The sequence below is a fragment of the Lissotriton vulgaris genome, chromosome 3_1 (genome assembly GCF_964263255.1).
Source record: "Lissotriton vulgaris chromosome 3_1, aLisVul1.2, whole genome shotgun sequence".
In the NCBI taxonomy this organism is placed as follows: domain Eukaryota; kingdom Metazoa; phylum Chordata; class Amphibia; order Caudata; family Salamandridae; genus Lissotriton; species Lissotriton vulgaris.
The window spans coordinates 47453442-47468657 of NC_141689.1; the positions used below are offsets into that span (position 1 = coordinate 47453442).

Here is a 15216-nt window from a genome sequence, read left to right on the forward strand (position 1 = left end):
ACATTTTTTATAGAACCACATAGCGCACACATGCCTCAAGTGCATGTGTGCGCTATGCATTTGTATGATTTTTTGGGTGATTCTTCAGGGGTGCTTAGGCACCCTGGCTATCCTTAGGTTTGCATTACCAATTAGATAATCGCAAATTAGGTAATGTAAAACCGTTTGCACCTATTGGCCTTTAGGCCCCAGGAACAAATAAGTAGGATTACCTAATAGCGAGCGATTACCTAATTGCAATTGCAAATCTTAAGGAAAAGGTAATAGCTATATTCTTACATTCCATTTTGCATTCCTTAAATATCAATTTCTTACAATTTGCTATTTAGGGAATGCAAAACTTAATTTTTGATAAATATGGCCCTAAATATTTAATCTGGTGTTATATCTGGGTCCTTATCTGAACACCCTGGAATTTTCTGTCCCTTACTTAGGTTGAATAATGATAATCCAGGCTACATGCGTGGTATTATGGTGAATGACAGATATGGGCAAACTTGGAGAGAAAGTGATCCGGGGTGGATCCTAGGAGTCGAACCTTAAGGACTTTTCATCAGAAATAGCATGCATGATTAGTTTGCAATGAACTATTGTCAATTACAGTAGATACATCCTCACAGCCATATCCTTTTCGTACATTTTCACCCCATCAGCACCTCCCACATCCCATCCCATTGTTACCTGGGGATCAACTCTCACCTGAAAAATGCTGGATCCTGGTCTGTTTGTTCAAGCCTGCAAAATAGATAAACACAGAATGAGTCTTCTCTCTACGTGTGGATTTGTGACATAACAGGTATATTTTCGAGTGTCTGACCAGGTGTTCAAAAAAGAACAATAGGAACAAGCATTGCCCAAATCATGAGATGAGGTATGGCTGCAGTATAATGGTTACTTCGAGTTTGTAACGGAAAACGGGCTGCATTTAAAAAATAAAAAAAAATAAACGTTTTTGTTTCATGTTCTAAGGTCAGGCAGTGGTCCCTGGGACCACTGCCTGCCTTAAAAATATTTTCACCTGCGTTTGCAAAGGAGAGGGGGTCCCCTGGGGACCCCTTACCTTTTGCGACCCCATTACCATCCACAATCAATCAATCAATCAATCATTTGTAAAGCACACTACAAATCCGCGAGGGTCTCAAGGCGCTGGGGGGCGCAACTGATCTAACAGCCAGGTCTTGAGTATCCTCCTGAAGCTCAGCAGGTCTTGGTTCTGTCGTAAGCTCAGTGGGAGGGTGTTCCACGTCTTGGCGGTGAGGTGGGGGAAGGATCTCCCACCGGTGGTTGTTCTTCGGATGCGCAGGATGGTGGCGAGTGAGAGGTTGGCGGAGCGAAGCTGGCGGTTGGGGATGTAGAAGGAGAGCCGTATGTTTAGGTAGGTTGGGGCGGCTCTTTTGGAGTGCCTTGTGTGCGTGGGTGAGGAGCTTGAAGGATATCCTCTTGTTGATGGAGAGCCAGTGCAGGTTTCTCAGGTGGAGGGTGATGTGGCCGTGGTGTGGTACGTCAAGAATCAGTCGTGCCGAGGCATTTTTGATGCGCTATTGTCACTGATGAGCTTGGTCGGGGCTTCCGCATACAGGGCGTTTCAGTAGTCGAGTCTGCTGCTGACGAGGGCCTGGGTGACTGTCTTTCTTATATCTGTCGGGATCCATCTGTAGATCTTGTGGAGCATGCAGAGGGTGTTGAAGCAGGAGGAGGAGACGGCGTTGACTTGCTTGGTCATTGAGAGGGCTGAGTCGAGGATGATTCCCAGGTTGCGTGCATGGTCGGTGCGTGTTGGGGCTGCCCCCAGTGCCGTCGGCCACCAGGAGTCACCCCAGGCTGAAGGGTTGGAGTCGAGGATGAGGACCTTTGTCTTGTCCGAGTTCAGCTTCAGACGGCTGGTCTTCATCCAGTCAGCGACGGCCTTCATTCCTTCGCGGAGGTTGACTTTGGCGGTGATGGGGTCCTTGATGAGGGAGAGGATCAGCTGAGTGTTGTTGGCGTAGGAGATTATGTTAAGGTCGTGCTGTCGGGCTACCTGTGCGAGTGGGCCATGTAAATGTTAAACAGCGTCGGGCTGAGGGAGGATCCCTGGGGTACGCCGCAGATGATCTCGGAGGCTTTGGAACGAAATGCGGGAGGCAGATGCTCTGGGTTCTGCCGGTGACGAATGAGCTGGTCCATTCCAGAGCCTGGTCTCGGATCCCTGCTGTGTGGAGGCGTGCGCGTAGTGTGTGGTGGCAGACAGTGTCGAAGGCGGCAGAGAGGTCTAGGAGGATGAGTGCTGCGGTCTCGCCGTTGTCCAGCAGGGTCCTGAAGTAATCAGTGGCAGCGATGAGGGCAGTCTTGGTGCTGTTGTTGCTGCGGAACCCTGACTGGGAAGGGTCCAGGATTCTGTTTTCTTTGAGGTATAGGGTTAGCTGTCTGTTGACGGTTTTCTTGATGACCTTGGCCAGGAAGGGAAGCAGAGAGATGGGCTGGAAGTTCTTGAGGTCTCTTGGGTCTGCCTTAGGTTTTTTGAGTAGAGTGTTGATCTTGGCATGTTTCCAGATCTCTGGGAAGGTCGCGGCCTCGAGGAAGAGATTGATGACTTTGCGCAGGTGGGGTGCGATGGAGTTGCTTGCTCTGTTGAAGACGTGGTGCAGGAATAGGTCTGCCGGAGAGCCGGAGTGGATTGTGCGCATGGTCCTGATGGTGTTATCAATGTTCACGCTGGGCCAGTCAAGCAGGGGGTTGTGGTCGATGGTGTGCAGAGGATCTGTTGTGTTGCTGTCTGTTGGGGCTGTGTGGGTGTTGAAGCTGTCGTGGATGTCTGCAATCTTGCGGTGGAAGAAGGTGGCGACGGAGTCGCACAGGGCTTGCGACGGTGGGATGTTGTTGGTGTTGGAGCTGGGGTTGGAGAGTTCCTTCACGATGTTGAAGAGCTCCTTGCTAGTGTGTGCATTGTTGTCGAGGCGGTCTTTGAAGAAGGTCCTCTTGGACACCCTGATAAGGTGGTGGTGGTTGCGGATGGCATCCTTGTGCGCCGTTTGGCTGTCTGGAGTTTGTTCACTGTGCCATTTCTTCTCTAATTTTCAGCAGGCTTGCTTGGAGGCTAGGAGTTCTGGGGTGAACCAGCTGGCCCTCTTGCTGGTGTCTCTGTGGGTGGGTTTCTTCAGCGGGGCGAGGGTGTTGGCGCAATCCGCGATCCAACGTCTGAGGCTATGGGCAGCGTTGTCGGTGTTGGAGGGTTCGGTGGGTGGGCTGAGAGTGAGGTTTGCGTGGAGTTGGTCTTCGGTGACTTTGCTCCAGCAGCAGCGGGGGATCTGTGGGTGCGGTGGTGTGTGGTGGGCTTCTGGAAGGCCAAGTGGATGCAGCAGTGGTCAGTCCAGAGGAGTTCGTTGGTGTGGCTGATGGAGACGTGCAGGCTTGAGGGGAAGATGGGGTCAAGCATGTGGCCGGCAGAGTGGCTGGGCATTATGAGGAGTTGCTTCAGTCCGAGGTTGGTGAGGTTATCGATCAGGGTTGTGGAGTTGTTGTCGTTGTTGTTCTCAAGGTGAAAGTTCAGGTCTCCAAGGAGGATGTAGTCGTGGTCAGGTCAGGGTGTGCGTGATGATCAAGTTGGCGATGGAGTCGCTAAACTGGGGGTAGGGTCTGGGGGGTTAGTAGACGAGGGTGCCTCTGTGTGATTCTGGAAATGCATTTGTTCGGCGGTGCAGAGCGGGTCGTCGGTGCTAGTCGAGACCCTGATGCTATTCTTGTGGAACGATGACGATTCCTCCTCCGACTCTGTTGGTGCGGTCTCTGCGGGTGATCTTGTAGCCGTCTGGGATGGCTATGGCAATGTCTGTTGCGGAGGATTCATTGAACTAGGTCTCTGTCAGGAAGGCAATGTCCGTGGATGTTGTGTTGAGCAGGTCTCAGAGCTCGACGGCATGCTTGCGTCCGATGCAGGTGTTCAGTAGTATGCATTGGAGGTGGTTGGTGGTTTGTCGGCTCTGAGGCTGGTGTAGCTGCAGTTCCGGCAGGTGAAGGCAGTTGAGGCCGTGTGTGCATTTCGGGGCGGCCTTGAAGCAGGTGTGGCTCCGTCCAGAGATGAGAGCGTGCAGAGTGCTGGCATTGTAGTGGCGGTGGTCGTTGTGGCTGGTGTGGGTGCCAGGGGTTCTGGTGCTGGACCCCGTCCAGGCGCGGACGGGTGCAGACAGGCTTGCCTTAGGCTCGTCATTGGCGTGCCTTTGGCGAGGCGGCGCAGCAGCCGGCATATATGGGGAGGTGGGAGGAAGGAGCAGCTGGGAGAAAGGAGGCGAGGCCAGCGAATGGGCAGTGGGCCGTCAGGGGGGCTGGGCCGCAGGGAACGCAGAGGTGAGGGCGGTGAGGGAAAACAAAGGTAACAGAAGGAAAAAGGTGCACAAAATCGAGGGAAAAACGAGTGGCACAGAAGGCAAAAGGGCACAAAAAACGAGTGGAACAGAAGGCAAAAGGGGGACAGAAACAAGGGAAAAATGAGCGGCACAGAGGGCAGAAGTGCACAAAAAACAAGTGGAACAGAGGGCAGAAGGGCACCAAAAAATGAGTGGAACAGAAGGCAAAAGGGGCACAAAAACAAGGGGAAAACGAGTGGCACAGAGGGCAGAAGGGCACAAAGAACGAGTGGACCATAAGGCAGAAGGGCACAAAAAACCAGTGGAACAGATGGCAAAAGGGGCACAAAAACAAGGGAAAAAATGAGTGGCACAGAAGGCAGATGGGCACAAAAAACGAGTGGAACAGAAGGAAATAGGGGCACAAAAACGAGGGGAAAACGAGTGGCACAAAAGGCAAAAGGGCACAGAAATACCAGAAAAACGAGTGGCACAGAGGCAAAATACAGAGATACAGGGACAGCTAAGAACAGAAGGCAGAACGGGCAGAGAAGCACGGGGGCACCGAGGGGAACAGAAGGGAAAACGGGGCAGAGACATTGGGGCAGCGAGGGGTACAGAAGGAAAGACCGGGCAGAGAGAACACGGGGAAAGCGAGGGGAACAGAGGGAAGAAAAAGGGGCACAGACCACGTACAGGCAGCGGGGGGAAGACAGACAACAGCAGTCACAGACACAACAATGAAAATACAGGCAATAAAATAAAAGCAATAAAGCGGAGGATGAACAAACCTACCTACGGCATACCACTGGCCACCAGGGATGAGGCGCAGGCGGTAGCCTACGGGTGGTGGAGGGCCTCAAACTTCCTCAGCAGTGGCAGCTGGGGCAGGGAGACACAGGTGGTGCTGGGCGGAGGGGAAGCAACCTACCTGGTGGGGTCAAGGGTCGCTCCACCCTCTTGAAGAGGGTGGTAATTTGCAAGTGTTTTGTGCCCTAAATTGCGGACACAAAACATTCTTACAAAGTGTTGCGCTCGCTATTAGGAAGGGAACGCCCCTACCTAATGGGAGTCACAAAACCCTATTTTGCGAGTCGCAAAAAATTGCGACAGTCAAAAGAGGGTTTGTACATTCCCCATGCTGTTTTTGCATGCCCAAACGTGTTCGCAAACCTGTTTGCGCATGCAACAATGGTCGTACATCTTGCCCTAAGTGTTTTTCCCATCAGTGTATACAAATCTGTGTCCCCATGTGCTTTAATGGGTTAAAATTGCCCAGTCTGTCTCTTCCCCAGGGACTTACACAGAGTAGAGATGAGTTTTTCCTTCGCATTCAGTTGCTCTTCCGCTTGTCTCAATGCTGTCTCTTTGCTCTTTAATGACTCTTTCGCTCTATTTAAATTGGTGTCTGAGGTTGCAGTACGTGACTTCGCTCGTGCCAAATCAGATGTGCATGTGTTCAAGTCTGCATCTGTTCTTCTGCACTTATTGTTGAGATCATTCCAAGCATCGCGCTCTCGGTTGAAAGCATTTTGACTTTGGGTGAGCTCGCCTTCTCTCTTCCTCAGACTGTTTTCAGTGTTGCTGAGGTCCTGCTTGGTGGTACGTAGGGACTCTTCGGATTCTCCTAGTTTATTCTCAGTGATTTGCAACTGTTTCTTAGTTTGTTTCCAGGATTCCCTGTCTTGATTACATTGCCTCTGGATCTCTGAGAGTCTGTCTTCTGTGTCCATCAAGGCTCTGTCACTTTTCCCAATGCGCTGATACATGCTGTCATTCAGGGTCTTGTGATGCTGTCCGAGCCGTTGCAGGTTCTGCTGTGTCTCCTTTAGCTGCAGGGAATACTGGGAATCTACAATTACGCAAAACAACATAATTTTAAATATACATCATAATCTTCTAAGTGCCTTTCTATAGTAACATTTCACTTCAAATGGGTGTATCGCACTGTTGATTTCATTGGTTAATTTTTCGCTGTATATATTGAGCCTAATCTCTGTAATTGTAAAGTACTCAGGGGCTTATTTACAAGCCCCTTGCGCCACTCTTGCATCACTTTTTCCATGTTAAAAGTGGCGCTTTTAACAATACAATATTTGGATACTTCATAGATATAATATAGAATGATCTTTAGATCTTCAGTGGGATTAATAGCAGCCAAATGTATGTACCAGCCAAATTCATACTACATAGACCACTTAAATTCACATAGCAGTGCCAGGGAGATTTCATCTAATTCTTTTTAAAACTTTAAGAGGTCGATGTCAATGCCATTCGTAAGGGATTCAAGTGGGATTTGGGGTTGTCTTTTACTCAGTAGTAAAATTAACAAAGTTCAGAGTTTTCATGGTGACTGAAGGAAAATGAAATAAAGAAGGTAGAAGGGAGGATGAGAGATAGTATGAGTGAGAAAGGAAAAAGGAACACAAAAAATGGAGGACAACATGTAGAAAGAGGAAGTATGTGTAAAAGAGGGCAAAAGATGTGTAGAGGGAGGCAGCATCCAAAAAATTATGGAAAAGAAATAGAGAAACAGATTGAGAGATAGAGAGAAATGGCAGAAGAGAAAGAGCGTGAGTGATAGAGAGGGTCATTTCAGGGATTTTCTATTTCACAACTACTGACATTAGTCTTTAGATGTTTTATTTTTGTGGCAAAAGTTTTGAATGTAAGAATAAATGAATAGCAATAAAATGTACTGGTATGCTTTAAACACAATGGGCCTGGTTTACTGAGGTAAGTATCAGCATCAAGATCTTTGCATGCAGAGATGCCGACCAATCATTAGGCATAGATCTCCGGCCAAATGAATTCTGGGGAGATATTCACCTGTGTGGCGGTGATGTCTTCCACTGAGGCTGAGAGCTCAGTCACAAAACAGGACATCTGCAGTGACATCTGTAGTGCACAGAATAGGTAAAGACTAATCATGCACAACTCTAACCACACATAAATCCAGCTTACACTCTAGGCTCTCTTCTCTTCCTTTTACAATGCTTGGATTTCTGGATGCCACAAATCCTTTTGTCTCCAGAAAAATGCAACCAAATACCCTCAAGTGGAAGTGGAGATAGACTTTATAGATTTTTTATTTGGAAAATAACAGGGGCCCCTGTATAATTGGATGAAACTCTAACAGGGAATTAACTTAATTGAAAAAGGAGTTTGCACCGGGTTCAGTGCACATTTAACACATGTCACGCCCTCATATATTTGGACCACAATAGACAAAAACCTGGAACAAAATACCCCTAAAGAATTAAGTTGACCCGTCACAAATGTAGCTCAACATCTGTGTATAATCTTGAAAGCACTGGTTGCAGTTGTAAACTACCTAGTAGTTTACAACTGCAACCAGTGCTTTCAAGATTATACACAGATGTTGAGCTACATTTGTCACGGGTCAACTTAATTCTTTAGGGGTATTTTGTTCCAGGTTTTTGTCTCCCAACCCTTTTTTCCTTTTTAGGGTGGGGACATACTATATATCATCTGGTGTTTGAAAAATGTTCATTATGATTCATATGTATTATTGAATTTTCTCTGGTGGTTGAAATTTTTTTAATGAATCATATGCATCAATAAATTATCTTTATCAAATGTATGTGTTCTTATGATGACTATTTATGTATGTAATTTTTTGCTGGCTTTTGATCAACTATATCTTTGATAAAATAACAAATGAAGTAAAATAATAAAAAGATAACATATTTTTTCTATATATATATGTCTAAATAGCATTTTTGTATATTGTGGTCCAAATATATGATTGTGTGACAAGTTTTAAATGTGCACTGAACCCGTTGCAAACTCCTTTTTAAATTAAGATAGACTTTATAGACACCTTTTTGTATATCACTACACATAACTATCAATCAATCAATCATAACATCTGTAAAGTGCACTACTCACCTGTGAGGGTCTCAAGGTGCTGGGGGTAAGGGTGCTGCTACTGCTCAAATAGCCAAGTCTTGAGTAGCCTCCTGAAGGTAGCCTACATAGGTTGTGTCCATGCCATCTCAGCGGGAGAGAGAAAATGGCAATATGACAGGAGATTACAGATTCTGTCAATACATTGACAGAATCTGACAATGTATGCGGACGCTCATTCAGAGTAGCGGCGGCCAAACTCTGGAACTCTCTGCCATTATCCTTGAGAAGCCTTGAAGATCTTTTAGCCTTTAGAAAGGCTTTGAAAACTCACCTTTTTCCCAGGATAGGTTGAGCTACTGTTTTTCGCTGGATCATGGGTCAAAAGCGCCAGGATGCCCTTGGTGGTGACAGGTTGCGCTATACAAGTATGCTACAATACAATACATTGGGGACAAGGCGCACACCGCAGGGGACATTCTAAATAAATATCAGGGTGAGAGTAGGTGGGTAAAGTAGTACTTCATGAAAATACAGGTGGCCAAAGGTATTCCTGCTGTTGGACCTGGATTCCATCTTCAACTCAGCCTTCTCAAAGAGTGTGGCCTTTCCACAAGTTGAATGGACCTCATATATGGTATCTCTGCTCCTGTAAACCCCGTTAGGCCAGGTAGGAAAACAACACCCTTTTGTCACAACGATTTCAGTTATAACTACTCCAGTAGTGTCTCAAATAAAGAGGTAACTAGTCGATCAAGCCAATGTCTACCCTGGCCTTTGTAATGTGCACCACCCTAGGAGCCAGGTGGTGATCTAGTGTAGGTATATGTTTACAAGCAAGCCGCACTACTCACATACAACAGGCTACTATCATTTGGCACACAATTTTCAGTGGAGCCCAAGAACTCTCTTCTCCCCTCGGCCAAAACATCAGAAGTGTGATTTGATGATACTAAAAGAGCATTCAGTGTTGGCTCGTGTACGCCTGTGTGTTGCAACAATATCATGTCAAAAATATTGTCATGACAAGTATATGAAGGAACAGAATTTTAATGGTGGGAATATCATTAATAAAAAAAAAATATATATATATATATATAAACACGAAGTTTGCCTGCAAAGGAAGGAGCCCACAAGCAAGGTGAAATCACTGCTTTTTATTCCTGTTGGGAGCAACAGTGAAATGGATGCAAATTTCCAGCAGCAGCATCAAAGTCCAGCCTGACGCGTTTCGTAGCCTTACTTCATCAGAGGCTTGGGCTTGTACTCGGAGGCAAGCGTTTTTCATCAGGCAGCAACATACTTCCCGCCTCAGTGGGCGTTGCCAAACAGATGGCCTTTTGGTCCTGGTAGTCACCTGTCTTACTCGAGTGAGTAGCCTGCCCCCAAGCACCTAAATATTGTCACATTAAAACCCGAGTCGGGTGTGCTGTTATGCTTCTCAAATCAAAGCTGTCCATAATCTGCCAACAAGTGCCCCTTTGCTTCCATACCGGTGGCGTTTTTAGGCGTCTCCATGGGGGGCCAGCAAGCCCCAGGGCCTCCTTCCGCGGCTCAGGCTCACCGCTCAAACATGTGACATTATTTAGGTGCTTGGGGGCAGGCTACTCACTCGAGTAAGACAGGTGACTACCAAGACCAAAAGGCCATCTGTTTGGCAACGCCCACTGAGGCGAGAAGTATGTTGCTGCCTGATAAAAAACGCTTGCCTCCGAGTACAAGCCCAAGCCTCTGATGAAGTAAGGCTACGAAACGCGCCAGGCTGGACTTTGATGCTGCTGCTGGAAATTTGCATCCATTTCACTGTTGCTCCCAACAGGAATAAAAAGCCGTGATTTCACCTTGCTTGTGGGCTCCTTCCTTTGCAGGCAAACTTGGTGTTTATGTTTGAGCGGTGAGCCTGAGCCGCGGAAGGAGGCCCTGGGGCTTGCTGGCCCCCCATGGAGACCCCTAAAAACGCCACCGCTATGGAAGCAAAGGGGCACTTGTTGGCAGATTATGGACAGCTTTGATTTGAGAAGCATAACAGCACACCCCACTCGGGTTTTAATGTGACATTATTTAGGTGCTTGGGGGCAGGCTACTCACTCGAGTAAGACAGGTGACTACCAGGACCAAAAGGCCATCTGTTTGGCAACGCCCACTGAGGTGGGAAGTATGTTGCTGCCTGATAAAAAACGCTTGCCTCCGAGTACAAGCCCAAGCCTCTGATGAAGTAAGGCTACGAAACGCGTCAGGCTGGACTTTGATGCTGCTGCTGGAAATTTGCATCCATTTCACTGTTGCTCCCAACAGGAATAAAAAGCCGGGATTTCACCTTGCTTGTGGGCTCCTTCCTTTGCAGGCAAACTTGGTGTTTATATATATATATATATATATATATATATATATATATATATATATATATATATATATATATATATATATATATATATATATATATATATATATATATATATATATATATATATATATATATATATATATATATATATATGAATGAATGAATGAATTCGGATTTCTAAAGCGCGGGTAGCTGCCCTGAGGCGTCCAAGCGCTAAGCATATCGCTGAGGTTTGAGTTAGGAGGAAGGCATATTCAGTACCATAGTTGTGTGGTGAACAGGAGCGTTTTCAGCTGTTTGCGGAAGGAGAGAATGTCGGGGTTTGATCTGAGATGCTGGGGCAAGGCGTTCCACTTTTTAGCCACATTATAGGAGAATGCACGGCCTCCGGACCTTGATTTCTTTATTTGCGGTACAATGGCTAGATTTGCAGAGGTGGAACGCAGCTGTCTAGTGGTTAGATAGGGTGTGATGAGAGGGAGATTGATAGCCGGGCCTCGAGACCAGAAAGTCTGGTGTGCGATGCAGAGTGATTTGAAGTCTACTCTTTCCTTTACGGGGAGCCAGTGCAGTTTCCTCAGTCCGGGTTTTACTGAGGATCTGCGGGGGATTTGTAAAAGTGTTCTGGCTGCGCAGTTCTGTATTAATTGTAGTTTGCGTAAGGTGAAGTCAGGAGCTCCGAGATACAATGCATTTCCATAGTCCAGCCGTGATTGGATCAGACCCAGGACTACGGTTTTTCTTGCTTCAAAGGGGAGTAGAGGCAAGATCTTCCTGATGACTCTCAGGATACCGAAGCAAGTAGCAGAAAGTTTTGTAGCCTGTTGGTCAAAGGACAGGGACCTGTCGAGCCAGACACCAAGGACTCTTAATGGCATCTTTGGGTGCTGGGGCCGGACCTAAGCTGGTGGGCCAGAGAGTGTCTATGGTCAATGGTAAAGTGTGACCCAGGAGCATGAGCTCTGTCTTGTCTCCATTAAGTTTGAGACAAGACTTGGTCATCCAGCTTTTGACCGTCTCCAGGCAACCTGCGAGATCTGCATTTGCCGACGGACCGCCCGCCTGTGCCAAGGAGACCACCAGCTGGGTATCGTCCGCGTAGGTAACGATCTAAATACCAAACGGACGGACGATCTCAGCCAGTGGCCTCATGTAGACGTTAAATAACGTCGGGCTTAATTAAGATCCCTGCGGGACTCCACACCCCAGAGGCTTGCTGGAGGAAGTGACATTGCCCTCATACACCTGGAAGGATCTTTCACTCAGGTAGGACTTGAGCCACTCCAGAGCTCTGTCAGATATTCCGGTGTCCAGGAGATGCTGCAGGAGGATACCGTGGTTAACGGTATCAAATGCGGCGCTCAGATCGAGGAGGATGATTGCCACCGATCCTCCCCGATCTAAGATTCTCCTGGACTCCTCTGTGACTGCCAGCAGTGCCGTCTCGGTCCCATGCTTGGGGCGGAAGCCAGTCTGGGATGGATCGAGCAGTTGGTATTGTTCGAGAAAAGTTGTTACTATGCTGTTTATATGTTTCTCCAGGATTTTGGCTGCCCAAGGCAGCAAGGAGATCGGGCGGAAATTGTTGAGGTTCTTGGTGCCAAGGTTTGGTTGTTTAACCAGGGCCCTCACCATAGCCTGCTTCCACGCTGCTGGTACTGTGCTGGTAGCGATCGAGGTGTTGAGTACTTCAAGCAGTGTGGGAAGGATGGTTTGGATAGCCGAGACTAGAACATATGGGGGTGCTGGGTCTCTAGGGGAGCCTGACTTCACTTGGTGCATGAGGGAAGTGAGGTGATCTGCCTGCAACTGGGGGAATTCCGCCAACACCGGAGGGTGATTGGGTGAGTGGATTTGAGGGGGACAAGGGGCTGCTTTAATCAGAACAGTCTGTTCTGTAGATGGGAAGGATGAGTAGATAAGGTTGATTTTCTGAGAAAAGAAATTAGCCAGGTCTTCACAGCGGAGCTGCGGATTCTCCGTTATAGACGGGGGTGTGGTGAGGGTGATGAGGCTTTTTACTATTTTGTATATCTCTTTTGAGCTGGAGCTGGCCTCTGCGATCTGGTTGGAGTAGTATGAGGATTGCGCACTTTTTATGTCTTTTTTGTATGACCTGATGGCGTCTCTGTAGATAGTTTTATCTGTTTCCGCATAACCTAGTCGCCATTTGCGTTCCAGTCTCTTACAAAAACGCTTTTTCTCCCTTAGTTCAGTGGAGTACCAGGGAGCTGAGGTTCTGGATCTTTTGAAAACTGTTTTCTTCAGGGGGAGCGTGGCGTTTAGGGAACTCTGAATCCATTCATTGAATGAATGTTTCATTGGCCTGTGAGGGAGTCTGACTGATTAAGGGAATAGATTTTTGTAATTCCTGGGTCCACTGGGCCAGCGGTATTTTAGACCAATTTCGAGTTTCTTGGACAGTGGGTGTAGGGGGTATAGATTTCTCTGTTGTCCAGAGCAACGGGACTAAGGCATGGTCTGTCCAAGGAAGTACTATAGGGGGACAAGCCTTCAAATGTGTACAGTTGCTGAAGACTGGATCCAGCAAGTGGCCTTTCGTATGCGTAGGAGATGAGGCCAGCTGGAGCAACTGCAAAGCAGATAGGTCCCTGCTTAGTTTGTTGGCGATGGAATTACTGGGGTCGTCAAAGTGTATATTGAGATCACCCAATAACGTAAAGTTGGAAGGCGATAGGGCCAAATCGGCGACTAGCGGTGGCAAAGTTTCATAGAACTGTTTGGGAGTGCCTGGTGGGCGGTATATAAGAGTTCCGGAGAAACTTAAATTGGGAGAGAAATCCAGGGTAAAGGACATGCTTTCACATTCCGGAAAGGGATATATATATATATATATATATATATATATATATATATATATATATATATATATATATATATATATATATATATATATATATATATATATATATATATATATATATATATATATATATATATATATATATATATATATATATATATGTATATATATATATGTATATATATATGTATGTATATATATATATATATATACCCCAAGAAGAGGTGGTACCGACACAACTAACTACAACCCAAGATAGTAGCAATGTATGTAACCATTGGAAATCCTTCTGTGATGAACTTGACTGCCATTGCCATCACTGATGATGATGTTAATATTTTGTCACTTGGATTAACATACAGTCCGGCGAGTAACTTCGATTATGCTAAGACAAGAATTGATGTATTTAAATACACGCGCAAATTGAAGTTGAAAAAACATTTCTTGAGCAGCAAATATCAACCCAAAACACACGTGGTTACTTAAATATCTCTATCACCAGGACTGGTTGCCAAAGAGTCTGGTTTACTTCAGGATTTGTTATCATTACGCAATGAAGCTCTGGTCATAGGAACTCCGGAGCAATGTTTGTTGTTAGATGCAGCTGGTCATACAGATTTTAAACCTAAATCGACTTTTACCCCTCTAATGTTGTACAACCACATTGATATTTTTCATGATTTAATAACAGCAGGGATCAAGAAACTTTATGTTGCAACTTTGAAGAAAAAACTCCAATATGGGGCTCACAAACACAACTACAATAGGTTGGTAAAGAAATTGCAAGCTGACAATACCATCATTATTCGCCAGGCCCATAAAGGCGGAAATGTAGTCTTGTGGGCCCCGTTCCCTCTATTTGGAGGAGGCTTACCTCCAACTAAATGATACTCTATGTTTCAAATGGTGTGACATATCTACTGTCAGACAAGTTCAAGCAGAATATTACACACTTCTGACAGGTTGGAGAAGTGCTGGCCTCTTAAGCCTGGACGAGATCAAGTTTCTTAAGAAAGACCACCCGGTGATGCCTGTTTTTTTACTTGATCCCTAGGGTTCACAAGAATCTTACAAATCCCTCAGGCAGGCCCATTATTTCAGCCAGGAATAGGTTGTTGAAAATGTGACCATGTACCTTGACTTTTTCCTCCAGGATTTTGTGAAAACCTTGCCATCGTATGCACAAGACTCTGGGGATTTCCTTAGACAATTGGAAAATGTACATTGGGACTCTGAATGTTGGTTAATCACATTAGATGTTTCAGCTCTCTACACAAGTATTTCACACATGGACAGTTTGAGAGCTGTAAAATTCTTTCTGGGTAATAGATCGATCCATTTGAATGAACATAACAAGATGTTAATCAGCATGATCTCTATTTGTCTCCACAACAATTTTTTCTTGTTTAACAATCAATATTTACAACAAGTCAGGGGTGTACCCATGGGGGCCTGCTTTTCTCCCAGTTATGCCTGTCTGCACATGGGCTACTGGGAGGAGCAGGTCCTACATGGCGCATTCAATGATGTGGTTGTTGAACATGTGGTACATTCGTACCGCTATATTGATGATATTTTTTTAATATGGCAGGGTACCAAACAACAGGCGAGTGATTTCATTGATCGGTTAAACCAGAATGCTTTCAATCCTAATTTAATCTCCACTATCAGTCAGGAGAGAATCTTCTTTCTGTATGTGGAGGTAGTGGTTCAAAACAATAAACTGGAAACTGTTTTATACAGGAAGCCCACAGCTGGCAACACTGTTTTGCACGCCAAGAGTCATCACCCGGCGCAAATGATTCGCAGTATTCCCTACGGGCAAATGCTGTGAATCAGACGAATTTGCAGCACAG

The 15216-nt window shown here is 46.2% G+C and overlaps 1 protein-coding gene across 1 annotated transcript in view; it reads right to left on the bottom strand.

Moving 5' to 3' along the window:
* The window catches only part of LOC147725915 (uncharacterized), a 276388-nt gene that overhangs the window by 42337 nt on the left and 218835 nt on the right, over positions 1 to 15216 (bottom strand). The window contains exons 5-6 of the mRNA XM_086962832.1: positions 5626 to 6174; positions 700 to 735 (exon numbers count right to left, since the gene is read on the bottom strand). Coding sequence (XP_086818958.1) covers positions 700 to 735; positions 5626 to 6174 — 585 coding nt within the window. The remainder of the gene's footprint in view (positions 1 to 699; positions 736 to 5625; positions 6175 to 15216) is intronic.